The sequence below is a fragment of the Ailuropoda melanoleuca genome, chromosome 1 (genome assembly GCF_002007445.2).
Source record: "Ailuropoda melanoleuca isolate Jingjing chromosome 1, ASM200744v2, whole genome shotgun sequence".
Classification (NCBI taxonomy): domain Eukaryota; kingdom Metazoa; phylum Chordata; class Mammalia; order Carnivora; family Ursidae; genus Ailuropoda; species Ailuropoda melanoleuca.
In genome coordinates, this window is record NC_048218.1 from 64756090 (window position 1) to 64770211 (window position 14122).

At 51.6% G+C, this 14122-nt stretch overlaps 1 protein-coding gene across 5 annotated transcripts in view; it reads right to left on the reverse strand.

Annotated features, from left to right (window-relative positions):
- Window positions 1-4102: 4102 nt before the first annotated feature.
- Window positions 4103-14122, reverse strand: part of SEMA5B (semaphorin 5B) — an 80659-nt gene continuing 70639 nt past the window's right edge. For 2 of the 5 annotated variants that reach the window (XM_011229116.3, XM_034659547.1), the window contains exons 12-23: window positions 10005-10122; window positions 9683-9864; window positions 8556-8699; window positions 8202-8349; window positions 7852-8077; window positions 7447-7662; window positions 6821-6991; window positions 6568-6717; window positions 6263-6307; window positions 5622-5827; window positions 5261-5400; window positions 4104-5142 (exon numbers count right to left, since the gene is read on the reverse strand). In XM_011229116.3, the coding sequence (XP_011227418.2) occupies window positions 4980-5142; window positions 5261-5400; window positions 5622-5827; window positions 6263-6307; window positions 6568-6717; window positions 6821-6991; window positions 7447-7662; window positions 7852-8077; window positions 8202-8349; window positions 8556-8699; window positions 9683-9864; window positions 10005-10122 (1909 nt within the window). In that variant the 3' untranslated portion in view covers window positions 4104-4979. Of the gene's footprint in view, window positions 5401-5621; window positions 5828-6262; window positions 6308-6567; window positions 6718-6820; window positions 6992-7446; window positions 7663-7851; window positions 8078-8201; window positions 8350-8555; window positions 8700-9682; window positions 9865-10004; window positions 10123-14122 lie in introns of all 5 variants that reach the window. The other 3 variants (XM_034659533.1, XM_034659525.1, XM_034659550.1) reach the window with 3 other exon arrangements.

The following is a 14122-nucleotide window of genomic DNA, read 5'->3' on the forward strand; positions in this document are numbered from 1 at the left end:
CTGATGCTCAACTGACTAAGTCACTCAGGTGCCCCTCCCCGGATTTCTTTAATGAACATGTACCATAGTTATAATCAGGAAAAAAATAATTTAAAATGTTTCATTCTTTTCTTTCCCAATATCTACCCAACATTCAGCTGTCAACAAAAGTTAAGGTTTGTCCATTTGGTGATGCCTCCCCATGATGAAAAAAAAAAGTGATATATCTGTATTATGAGTTATAATTAAGTCCATATACAGTGTTTTAATTACTACAATTATATAAATATCATGGTTGCACCAAGTGATAAACAATGATTACACTTCCTTTTCTGTATGCTCTTTTGTTTTTCCTGGTGTTAACAATTATCTCATATTTGGAAGGAGGGGGCTGGGATGAGGATAGGACAGAAGGGAATCTGGAGTGTTTGTGAAAGTTCTATCTCTTGCCCTGGATGATCATTACAAAGGTATTAATCCTATATGCACTAAGCTATACTTTTGTTCTGTGTGATTTTTCTGTACGTGTGTTTTAAATTAATAAAAAATGCTTTTTTAATAAATCATGTAAGAACCAAAAAAAGTCTTTTTTTCTTAGTTTTCTTTGAACCCAAATTTAAGTCTTTCCATACATAGTTTTCTAAAAAGTTTTTTAAAAAGATTTATTTATTTTAGAGAGTGTGTGCATGCATGGGGTGGGGGGAGAAGCAGAGGGAGAGGGAGAGAGAATCCCAAGCAGACTCTGCTAAATGTGGAGCCTGATGGGGGTTCAATCCCACAACCCTGAGATCATGACCTGAGCTGAAATCAAGAGTTGGACACAACTGATGGAGTCACCCAGGCACCCCTAAAATAACAGTTTTATAAAATAAATCTTCATATAATTTTTCATACAAACCTCCCAGATAATCTGCCTGTTACTGTTCCTGGCTCTCTCTGGATGCATGCTGTCTTCCTACACTAACCTGGATTGTTGCTCTCTGGGCCTGTTGCATGACTGTCAGCTTAATATCTGTCCTCACCCCCTTCCTGTGTTAGGTCCCCTTTCTCTTGGATCCACGTTTTCTTTGTTTTCTCTCATTTTACTGAAACAAGAGTACATGTGATAAATATTTTGAGATTCTGCATGTCTGTCTTTATTCTACTTATATGACTCATAGTTTGGCTGGGTATAAAATTCACAACCAAATATTATTTTTACTTTGGAATCTTGAGGATAATTTCCATTGCATTCTAACTTTAAATCTCATTAGTAAGAAGTTTATACCATTCATATTCCTAATCTTTTTTGTCTGTTGGAATCTTCTCTTTGAGGTTGTTGTTTGAAATGTCATGTTTTTGTGCCTCTTGGTTGTAGGCACTGATCTGAAGACCTTATCTTTTGGTTCTGCAAATTTTCCCATAGTCTTTGATAATTTCCTGCTGTGAATTTTTCAATGGGCTATTAGACCTCCTGGATTGATCCTCTATTTTTTTTTAAAGATTTTATTTATTTAATTTATTTATTTAAAAAATATTTTATTTATTTGAGAGAGTGAGAGGTCACAAGCGGGGTCGGGGAGGACAGAGAAAGAAACAGACTCCCCACTGATCAGGGGGCCCAATGTGGGATTTGATTCCAGGACCCTGGAATCATGACCTGAAGGCAGATGCTTAACTGACCGAGCCGCCCAGGGCCCCAAGATTTTATTTTTTAAGTAATCTTTACACCCAACATGGGGCTCGAACTTATAAGCCTGGGATCAAGAGTCACATGCTCCGCCAACTGAGCCAGCCAGGTGCCTCAATCCTCTCATTTTCTAATCTTTTCTCTCCTATTTTCCATTACTTTGTCTTTTCATTCAACTTTTTTGGGAAACTCCCTTTATCGTTAAACCCTTTTATTTTTTCTGCTGTCATATTTTTTTTAACTTCTAGGAGCTTTAATCTGTCCTTTTCATTTTACCTTGTTATTTCAGGAATGCAGTATCTTACTCTAAAGAATTATGGTGTTTTTGAAATGTTCTGTATATATACCATCTCTGTTTTCATTGAGTTCCTCTTGGCCTCTTTCATGTTGGCACTTTTTTCTCTGATGTCTGTGACCCTTATCTGCACATTCCTATTTATGAGTGAGGTGCTGGAAACTGCATGTTCTCTGAACTGGGACACTGGTTGTTAATGAGTGTACCTCACTGTAGGATTGTTGCACAGATGACCAGCTGGCTTATTTTTTCAGATTCTGTAGACTTAGTGGGCTTCTTCAACGAATCATCTTCCAATCTCCTGCCTAGGGGAGGGGATGGGGGAGAAACTTGCCTGCCAGAATCTTGGAGTTAGCCAAAAAGGCAACTGCTGAATCCCACCGATAATCAGTCTGTTTCTTAACCCCCTAGTTGTCCAAACAGACCCTCACCAAACAACCCACTTTGTGCCTGGTATCTCCATGTCCAATCTGGTTCAGTGTCTCAAGGGAACATACTTATTGCCCTCTGTGGAGACAAAGGAGTAGGGCCTGAGCCTTAAGACTACAGAATGAAGTCATCTTGAGGGGCTAGCTGAAGCTTACGCACAGATTTTCAACCAACACCTCATTTTTAGGCTCCCACCTTAACCCCACCTTCCCTGATATCAGGTCTTCCAATTTCTGATTCTTTCTAAAATTGCTTGGGTGCTTAGGTTTGACCCATACCCACTCTTCCAAATGCTTGCTGTTCCTCTATCTGCTTTCTGTATTCAAGTATTATGATTTGGGATTATAGATATATCCTAGTTTTATTGAAAATAGTGACAGCTTTTGTTTTTTGTCCTCTTTGCTTTTGGAGTGATGTTGAGAGAAGAAATGTCTTCACACCACCATTTAAAAATCCCTAAGTCTCTGCCTTGGTTTTTACCTATAACTGTGCTTATATTTTTAGTTTCCTGTATCCTTCAAATTTTCTACAATAAACATATATTACTTTAACAACAAAAACACACACACACAGAGTTATCCAAAGACAAGAAGACCAAGAAGTCCTAGAGCACCCAACCCTGCAATTCCCTTCCTCTTTTGCTGAGCCACCTGGGCTGAAGAAGTCCCCTCTTCTTTCATACTTCAGCTTCCTGACACCATGCAGCCATCTATGTGGCCTCAAGCACCTGCCAGAGAGAACACAGCCTCCAGGTAGGACAACCTTGGCTTCCTCATCTGTGAGCCAGGGCTGGCTATGGAGCAGCCTTTGCCAACCATGCAAGCTAATTGGCATGCAGTGTGGATCCCTTAATGCATTCTGATGGTCATGCGTCCAAAGGCACAACAGTTTTGTTTTGTTTTAATAAAAAGAGAATTCGGGGTGTGTGTGTGTGTGTGTGTGTGTGTGTGGTGTTTTGCCACTGCACCCATAGGTTTTCATTCCCCCTGATGCCATTCCAGTCAGTAGGGGGCGAGCATTAGCTAGGTAGTCTCCATTACTACTTCCTGCAGACCTGTCCAGTCCCTCTGTTTGGACATATGAGCGGCCCTTGTGAAGTACGCACTGGGCCCTTGAACACGCTTAAGCTTCACTGCCCCTACTAGGTCCAAGAGAATCAGAGACCCCAACATCTAACACACCCCACAGGCTCCCACAAGCTCTGGACTCATTATGTTAACAGGAACCCAGTGAGAAATCCCAAAGCAGAGGTTCTCATAGTCCCCTGAGCTCTCTCTGATCGGGCCCCAGCCTGGCCTGAGGACACGGCTACTTCATGTCCCAGTAAGCTCAAGGGATTCCAGCACTCAGGCCCAGGAATGCTCTTTTCCTCCTCCTTACCACTAGGATCACAGGCTTGGAAGCCTGACCTACAAGCAGAATTCGCTAGGAGTCCTGGGAGGATTGATCCAACCGATGAAGCCGGGAAATTGCTCTCTGAATTTAACATGTCCGTCCACTCATCTGTCTTTCTGACTTGATGGGCAGAGGCTTCGAGCTTATTTTGACTTAATCCAGCAAAAACTATATTGGGCTTCTCCCACTTCACTGGTTTGACAGTTTTGGTTTTTATTAAACTTAGTCTTATAAATACCACATAAAGTAACCCTCATCAATACTCCCCTACTGGACTCACGCATTTCCATTCTGGGGCTGTTGCCCAGAAGAGCTGCTAAGGCAACGGGCAGAAAAATCTCCAGCTGTGTTGTCTCTGGCGTACCTTGTGTCCCTACTTACCAATTTGTCCCTAATCTCTTTTCCAAAAAGGGTTTAGAGCAACACGTGTGTATGTATCTATTCTCACAAGTAGAAAGATACCCTCTATGAAAGTCAAATTCTATGTGGGTCATTTCCTCCACCCTGAGAAGACCATCTATCATCCCGGTGCTCTGACTGACTAGCCCACGCCAAGAGGAGCCCACACACATACGCACGAAGACAGAATTACATTTGGACACAGGATATCATCTTTAATAATGCCACAGCCCAACATCCTTTTTGTTGCTGTAGCATGTTGAGTGTGTGTGGGTATGCGTGTGTGTGTGTGTGTGTGTTCCTGAACAGATGAAGGGCCAGCAGAGACTCCCAAGCACGTCTCAGCCAACAGCTCTACCGAGCAGCAACTGGAAGATGGTCTCCATGGTGGCATAGAGGCTGGACTCCTGCCTCCCTTTCTCTTGGGCCACCTTTCCTGCATTCTGAGGGCAAAGCTGAGGCCCGTGCCAGCCCAGATTAAAGGGCTTCTTAGCAAAGATTGATCTTCAGTCCGCAGCCCTCACTGCCTCTGACCAGAGGGATGTCCCTGGGCAAAGTACAGACTGCTAGACAAGGGTGAACAACCTGGGCCAGCCTTGGTCCCCAGATCACACTGGGGCAGCACCACAGTGGCCCAGCCCTGGGCGGAAAATCCAGAGCTTCTGGGGCCAGCCAGAGAGGGACAGCCTCAGCCCGTGAGGGCCACATGAGCATCATTTCCAGCCCAAGCCTAAGAGCCTGCTGTCCTGCCATCTCTGCTCTCCAGTTCCTCGCATGCCCAGGAGGTCCACAGCCCAGACACAGCAGGGGAGATCAGCATGGTAGTGGGTCGCAAGGAGGCCATGAGAGACCTGGGCTAAGCCAGAACTGCAGCCATGTGCCAGCCGGAAGCCAGCCCTCTCCCCCATGGTCACCGCCAGCCAGAGCTCTTTGAAGTCGGATGGGACCCTCACAGGCAAGGCAGCAAGTTCTTGGCCTAGTGCAGAAGGAGAAAACCAAACTGGCTCCACCGTCCCATTTCCACCTGCTCTGTGCCTTAAGGAGGCAAGGAGCCCAAGTCCCCAGGACAGTGTTATCAGCTGTTGGGGAAGCACCGTTGTCCAGGTGAGGCCTCAGGCCGGAAGCTGTGTTTGTTCAGTGGGCTGGGATAGTAGGTGGTTGTGTACACATTGGTCTGCTGCAATGGGTAGAAATTGGCTCTGTCATCGGGGATCAGGTTATTCTTGTTCAGGGTCTGTGGACGAAGGAAGGAACCAGAGAGCAAGGGTAAGGGAGAGAAAGGGGACAGGCCAGGGCAAGCAGATCAGTAACCAGTCAGTGAAAAAACATTCTGGCTGCTGACACAGTTCACAAACCACTGCACCCTCCCCCATGCCCAGCCCAGTTCCGCCCAGGTCAGGGCCAGAACCACGGCACCCTTCACCCTGCACTCGGCTTCTGTATGAAGCCTCCCACCTTGAACTCCATGGGTGTGTACTTCTCATTCTTGGGGGTGCCCCCACCCTTGTAGTGCAGGTGGTTGGGGGTGGCAGGATGGACGAGTGTGGATTCCTGGGACTGGCGTTGGCAGTGCTGGCAGGACAGGTACACTGCCAAGGTCAGCAGGCCAGAGCCCAGGAAGCAGGAGACACCTGTGGCTACCAGGTGGATGAGACTGAACCCTGGGAGAGGCAGAAGCAAGTGGTAAGGAAAGGGCCACCATGAAGAGGAGAGACTCCATTCCTGACTGCCTCCCAGCAGGAGGCTCTGAGACATAAAGGAAAGGGCTTTGAACGAAAACAGGAAGGCTGGGCAGCCTGCCACCAGGGGCCTCTCTCACAGGACACCTGTGGTTTAGGTCAGAGGAGGCAACCAGAGGGTGTGGAGTTGGGTGACTCTTCTTGAATACGGACTTGATGACTGCCTCCTAGTCGGGGGGCAGAGACGGAACCTCCCGGACTCCCCCACACATGGTCTAGAGCAGCCGGGACATCCACAAGGTTTGTCTCTCTGGAGCAGGAAGTGGAGAGACTCCAGATTTCAGAGTAGGGCTGGTCTCCTCTTTGGGGAGGAGAGGTGGAAAGACAGTGTCATGAGATGGGGCAGGTTCCTTTTACCTCCACAGCTGGTGGCCTCCTCCATGCTGGAGGCAGGCAGGATCACTGCAGGAAGACAAGCAGAGAGGGGGTTGGGGCAGGGAGGAGAGAAGGATCCCTCTGGGGCTAGGTATATCTCTAGGAGGACCCCTGGGTCAGCACTGAGCCGGGGACATGGTCTGGGGGCCTTCATTCCACTCTGTCCCCACTCAGACCCGGTATGCGCACCTCCCAGCCTGGTGTTCCATGCTAGACCCACTAAGATTCTTCAGAAGGGGAAGGAAGCTGGGAAGGGTTGGTGTGAACGTGCTGGCTTAAGGACCTACCAGGAATCTCGCTGTAGGGGCAGGGGCGGCTCTGGCTGCTGTTTCCAGCACAGGTGCTGGGCCCTGGGACCAGCTCTTCACAGTGCCGGCTGCGGCTTTGGGCTCCGTCCTCAGTGCATGCACTCCACTCAGACCATGGTGACCAGCCTTCTGTGGGTTGTGGGCTGGGATGAAGTTAACTGCCCTGGGAACCCCTGAGGGAGATCAGAAGGATCCAAGGGGCTCCCCGGCCCTGGCCCAATGTTCTCGATACCTGGGCAAGCCTGTGTAGCACACAGTGCCTCCTCTGTGTGCAGACCAAGACAGATGTCCTCGCCTGGAGAGGGTGCGGGGCTGGTGCAGGAACGTGTGCGTTGATAGTGGCCTCCACCACAGGAGGCTGAGCACGGAGACCAGGAGGTCCAGCAGGACCAGGCACCCCGCACTGCAAGGGGAGGCGTGTGTGAAGAGGACTGCAGGTGTAGGCAGGGCCCAAGACAGACTTCTACCCTATCCCAGGCTAGGCCACTCTGCCCTGGACCACCCTGGCCCCATCATCTGCAGTCCAACACCCCCCCCCCCCCCCCCCCCCCGCCCACTGTTAGGGACTGGCCCTTCCTCCTCAGGAGTGCAGTGGGAAATGCAGGCTGGAGAGGAGACCAAAAACCAACTCCACCTCAAATCAAACCTCTTATCTGGCTAACCCATTAGGGGAGAAAAAAAGTGACACGGAAGAGGAGGAAATGCCCTGCTCCGTGGGAGAAGGTGCTGTGTCCATCGTCAGGACACGAACTTGCTCTAGAGCTCATTGTACAGAGCTGGCAAAAAGAAGAGGTCATCTGGACACAAGGTGTGGCCTAGGGGGTCTCCTAGAAGGGGGTTCCCTAAGCGCAGGGTCACCTGGACAAGCCTGGGGGTTACAGTCCTGGTACTCGGCGGCGTCGCCTATGCATGGCAGGCCTCCGTTGCGGGGCTCCGGGTTCGTGCACGTTCTCTTGCGGACGCGGAAGCCCAGCTCGCAGTCCCGGGAGCAGGACGACCACGGGCCCCACGCGGCCCAGCCCCCGCTCACTGAGTGCGGGGAGGTGCCCCCGCTGCGCAGATCCTCCACCAGGGCTGGGTGGGGCACGGGTGGGGAGACTGGCCTCAGTGACAGCACACCCAGCGGCCCCACTCCCGCCCCACAGGCCTCCCGACTTCTTCCAAACCACGTGACCCACCGCCCTGAGCTCCGTCCCACTCCTGGTCTCCTCCAGGCCCGCGCCAGCGCTCTGGGCCTCGGAGAGTGGGGCCCGGCGCCTGTACCGTCGGTGTCGCAGGCTCCCGAGCCGTCCGCTGGGCAGGTTCTCGTCTCCGTCCTCCTCCGGCCAAACTGCAGGCCGTGGGGGTCGGGCAGGGGCGCGCGGCACGTGAAGCGGAAGCGCTGCTCCTGCCGCGCCCCACCCTGAGTCACGTTCACGGGCAGCCACGGCGTCCACGGCGTGTTGCGCCGCACTTCCGGGCAGCCCTCCGGGTTGCACGTCTTGAACTCCTTCGGGATGGTAGCGGGTGCTGTCTGGTGGGCCTGCAGCCCCAGGCCTGCCCTGCCCCCCCCGCCCCGCCTGCCCTCCCCCGGGTGCACGTCCACCTGCCCGCGCCCCCTATCCGGGCCTCACCACGCCGCAGCCAGGGCAGGAGTTGCCGTTCTCACAGGACCGCCGCCGCGATTGCACGCCGCCCCCACAGTTGCTGCTGCACTTGCTCCAGGAGCCCCAGGACGCCCAGAAGATGGGCACCGGGCAAGGCGTGTTTTCGTTACAGAACCTGAGGGGAAGGGTGTGTGGGGGGGGCAGTCATCGCACTAGGGAGCAGGCACCCCCTTCCCTGACAAGAGGTCACTGGGAGTGCAAGCCTGGAAAGGACGAGAGTCCACTGGCTCACTCGGAAACTCCAGGCCACTCTCTAGCAAGCCTGGAAAGTCTGGGACCTCAGGGCTAGCCTCAGAACCCTCTGGCCGCACGCCTGCTCACCGCTCCTCCCGGCTCTTGCCCACGCAGATGCGGCCCCCGTGGCGGGGAGCAGGGTTGCTGCAACTTCGCTGGCGGACCTGGAATCCGATCCCGCAGGACGTGCTGCACAGGGCCCACGAGGACCACGGGGTCCACGCCCCATTCCTGGTGGGGTCAGAGGGGACAGGGACAGGTGACCCTCTGAGTCCTAGCTCCTCAGATCTATCTGTATCTGGGAGGTGGATTTTATTTTGTTGTCAGACAGTGACACGGGAAATGGCAGCTCCTAACCAGGCTGGCTCAGGCGAACTTGCTTATTCGTTCCTTTGTTCATTCATTCCTCAAACGTGTTGAGAGCCTTTTTCCATATATTAGGACGTGCTCAGGGCTAATGGCCTAGAGATAGGACCCCGGGCATGGAGATACTCATGGGGCAAAAGGACACATGCTCTAGAAAAGGCTCCAGTTGCGTTTGCAATATGCAACTTTTGTTTCAACCTTCTTGGTGGTCCAACCCTTGCACTCAATCCCATGCTCTCTCCCCTGTTCTACAACACCCACACTTGGCTCCAACCTCAGACTGTTGTCTACTCTGACTCCAATTTTCAAGTTTTGGTTCTACCACTTACTGGCTATAGGAGCCTGGGCAAGTTACTGAAAATTTCTGTGCCTCATAACACTCTTATCTTTAAAGTAAGGATAATGATACAATCATTACACTACAATCATGTGTAGTGTAAATCCATACACATGTATAGAATTGAGTGATTTTAAGAGAGTCCAAGGTCATACCTCCAGATGATGGCAATCCAGGATTGGTCCCAGTCTGCCCACTTTACCGTCATCCCATGCTGTCCCTCACATTTGGAAGAACAAGGCTTATTGAGGCTATGATCTGTGACTCCTGTGCCTGTCCAGCCACCCTCTTTGTATCAAGAGCCCCCACAAGACAGAGACTTCTCTCCCACTGGAGTGGAAACTCCCCCAGAGCTCCTATTTTAGCCACCTCTCCAGTCCCCTACACAGCTCTGATGTGGTTTCTGTCCCTTTGTGGGAACACCTGCCTGGGGATGTCCCATTTCCTCTATTCCACTCCCCCCACCTCCAGTCCAAGGCAGCCACCATCCAAGTCTTGTATCCTCACATACCTGGAACAGTTGGCAATGTGGATGGCTGGTCCCAGGCAGTCTTGGCCCCCACAGCGGGGTCTGGGGGAGTCACAGGCTCGGGCCCGACAAAGGCAAGAGCCCGAATTGTCCCCATCTAAGTGCTCACATGGTTGCCATGGTGACCACTGGCCAAAGCCCCCATCCCGAGTCACATTTCGCACCTGCAGATACACATCAAACAGGTCACATGAAGAGGGATAGGGAAGGCACCAGGTCCCAGGGGACATGGGGATACTGATGGAGAGTCACAGCCTGAATTGGGGGGAGAGGTCCCAGGTGGGGAGCATGAAAGGGTTCTCACAGGACACGCTGTTATGTTCTGGGTCCAGAGGCTCATGTTGGAGCTGTCCTCAAGCGTGCTGCAACGTTGCTGCTTCCCGTCCCAGCCGCAGTATGGGTCCCGTGCCCCTAGGCACGCCCTGCCAGACAGAGGTCCTGAAACTCAAGCCTGCTGGCCCCCCAGCCTCACTTGTATCCCATGAACACACCTAGCCACCCCTCTGGGTGCTCTTATCCGTCCAGTTGCCCTCCACGGTAATAACTAAGCTCATTGAACACTTACCGTGTGCTCGAAATCATTTTAAACACTTTAAAAGCATGAATTAATTTAATACAACAACCCAATGCAGAAGGTACTGTCATTATCCCCATGTTATATGGGTGAAACCCAGAGAACTGAACAAGGACTTAAACCCTTTCCTTCCAGAGCCTACACACTTAACCTTGCCTTCCCCAAGCCTGGGTGCCCCATGCTCCCCATCTAGGGCCACAGGAGAAGATGTGGTGAACAGGAATTCAAAGAAGTAGTGCCTCTCTCAGACACTATGATAATAGAGCCATAAAACCTTAGTGATGGAAACCATCTCAGAGACGGTCTGGCCTGGTGGTTCTCGACCCTGGCTGCACATTTGAATTACTAAAGAAGCTTTTAAAAAGTACTGATACCTGCCCCCACTCACACAGAAATCTCGGGGGGCAGGGAGGTTTTAAAATCTCCTAGGTGATTCTAATGGGAACCAAGTTGGGGATTACTGGGATCCACAATACAACCTCTCCGTGGTATAAAGGAAGAAACAGTCACGGGGAGGGAAGAGGAGCTTCCCGTAGATCACACGGATTCACATGGCAGAGCTGGGGCTAAAGCCTAGACTTCATTTTTTTTTTTTAAAGAGCCTAGATTCTTGACCATGATCCTTCCACCACACTCCTGCCTCCCAGCTGGAGGCTGTGTCGGACTTCACCCACTGAGTGAAGAGGGGACACCTGGGCATAGTCCAGGGTCTCCTGGGGCAACCACAGGCCCGCGCTGCTCAGTGGTAGGAACCACAGTCTAGTGCGTTAGCGTCATGAGAATGAGTTCAGGCTGCCAAGAAAGGGGTCCCACGTCCCACGTCCCCTTTCCCGGGCCCTCAGGGCTGGTCTATCTGCAATGACTCAGAAAACGTAATGTTCACACACTAATGAATGCCCCAAATACTTCTCATATTCTAGGGCTCCTCTCTTCCCTTTCTCCTTCAGACTTATTCATTGTATACTTTACAGTTTTTAACAACAACAACAACAACAACAACAAAAAATTAAATCTGGGGGCGCCTGGCTGGCTCAGTCGCAAGAGTGTGTGATGCTTTATGTCAGGGTCATGCGTTTGAGCCCCACGCTGGGTGTGGAGATTGCTAAAAATAAATTAAATAAATAAATAAATAAATAAAACTTCTAAAACAATTAAATCTCTACTAGTAAGACTTCAAGGAAGAGAAAGAGTATGGAAATTATGGAATCAGGATTTGCTCTTCATTGCTAAGTAAATAGAGTATCAGGTTCTGGAGCCTGAAAGAAGTTCCCTCTGCCCTGGGGGAACCCACTGCCAACCCAGCCACTGGAATCTTTTAAACACTCCCCAGGTGATTCTAAAGAATAGCATGGTTGTCCCCATTGCTGTCCCAGGGCCACATTGGTCAGGGTTCCCAAGCCAAGAGATGAAGTACCTTGTTTTTCCAATCTGTGACAGAATAAGAAAGGAGGGAAGGAAAACCCAGACTGGATGCTGGCCCCAGCACCCCCACTCAGGCTCCCTCACCCTCTCAGCCTGCTCTCAGTTCTCCCAGACAAGAGAGACCAGATTCTCCACAGACACGCCTGCCCGGCCCTCCCCTGGCCCTGGCCGCCTGATGGGGCTTACAGGACTCCCCCGGAGCCAATGCTTGAGCTCTTGTCCCATCCAAACTCACTGCTTTTGGCCAAAGACCCCTCCAAAGCTTACAGAGCTGGGAATGTTCTTAACAAAATTAAAGCTCCAAGGAGAGAATTAAAGCGTGTGTGACTGTAAGAATGGGTAGCAGTTGAGATTTCCTTTCATAAAAGCAGCCATTAGACCAATAATGTATCACCATGTCTTTTTACCGCAGCAGCTTAAGCAGCCATTACAGAAGGGAACAGGTTCATTCCATGGCCTGGGGGGCAGGACAGAGACAGAGGGTGGAAGTTGAAAGCGGGCAGATTCTAGCACCTGGTAGCAATAGTCTCACAATGGGAGCTGTCCAAGGTGGAGCTTGGGACAAGTGGCCATCATTTAAGATGGCAGCGGAGGAAGACCCAGATTCCTTGTAAAGGAGGGAGACTGAAAAGAGACTCTCTGAGCCACTTCCTGAGTGATGCAGACACGCCCACACCCCCTCCAGTGCAGCGTGAAAGGCATGCTGAAAGGAGCAAGGGGGCGGTTCACGCATAAAACACATGATTTGTAGAGCCAGCCAGCAGCTCATTCCCTCTGCCCCACCTCTTGTGAGCCCTGGTCTCTCTCTGGCCAGGCCAGGGTCCTGTTTATGCCCCATGGGGCTGAGATTTGCCTGAGCAAAAGGAGGGGGCTGGAGACTAGCCCTGGATTCTGGGCAGTGGAGGGGGCCTGAAAAGGCCTCTGCCAATCCACCTTCATCCTCCTGCCAGCTTTGGAAAAAATGAGGGGAAAAAGCATGAAATGTTTATCCTAGGACACAGCAATACCCTGTGACAAGCCGCCCCCCAACAGCACAAATTCAGACAGAGTGTGATAGTTGGCTTCCAGACTCTGGGGTGCACAGACTGGTGGCTACATGGCCTCACTCTGGTCATTTTATTAACTTTGCAATCATGAGACCTCACATTTTCAGATCCTCCTAGAGCTTTATAGCAGCGTCTCACTGTACATGTCAAGTGCTCTTATCCCAAATTCAGGAATCCAAATAGGGTGGAAGTATCAGACTCCAAACTGACCTCTTCCTACCTTGGCCACGCGATGCAAGCTCCTTGTCCCTTCTCTGCAGCATCACGTGAGTGGGGAAATGTCCCGGCATCTTCCTTCCTCTGCTTTCACTGCAGACCCCCATTACTTCATGTCTGGCTGGGAGCCGCACTAGCTCACGCTGGCCAACCATCTGCCCTCGACAGTGCTGCCCACTGCTGTCTGACTGATTGCTGTCAAACACCTATTCACGCTGCCTGTCACTCCACTCCCTGCTTGAAGACCACTTCAGGGCCCACAGCCGCAGGTTCGAATCCAGTCCTCCCTTGGCATTCCCAGCTGGCCTTGGCCCCATTCCCCACTCCTCTCCTGCACCAACCTCTTCTCAGGCCAAATGACCAATGAGCTGAAGGATCAGTCATGTGTGGAAGGCCCACTTTGTGCCCTGGGCTGGGCGTGGCCCCGGGCCTAAGTCTAAAAAGTACTGGGACAGTGGGTTTGCCTTCAAGGATTTACAAGCTCCTAAACAAGACACATGTGAAAAGTTTAATAACAACACAAGACACGGGGGAAACGCCCTCCGCAGATAGCCTGCGATTCATGCCAAGCCGTGCTGCCGGTACCCAATGTCACAGGTGCGGAGACTGCAGAGAGCCCAGGAGGCTGCGCGGCCCCGACATGCATTTGTGGAGATAGGAAGGGAACAACCACGTATGAGCACTTCATGAATGTAATTCCCAATCCTTACAACAACTCTGCCAGAATGAACTCTCTTTTGCTCCGTCACAATTTCCTCTGATCTTCCCCTGAGGAGAAAGCACGGGAGGTAAAGGAGCTCGCTCTGTACGGTGTGGCTAGTAGATGACGGAACTGAGGGCGGAGCCCAGGCCCGCCCAATTCTGCCACGGGAGCCCCGCCTACGACGCCCCAGGTCTCCCCCCACACGTCTACTACAGGCCCAGGTTTCTCTCTCCCGCCGGACATCACAGTGCTGAGGGAAATGAGAGTGTCCTCTTGCCCCCCTTCTCTCACAGCCACAGCCCTGTAAAGTGCCCCAAGCATGGCAGGGCTGAGTAAATGTTTGGTGTTTTGTTGCTGGAGCTACATGTGGGGGACGAGGGGAGCGTCTGCCCACTGCTCTCGCCTTCTTCCTCCCTGGCTGCCACACCATGACCGTCCAGCCTCCTCCCTGGCCCCCCGGC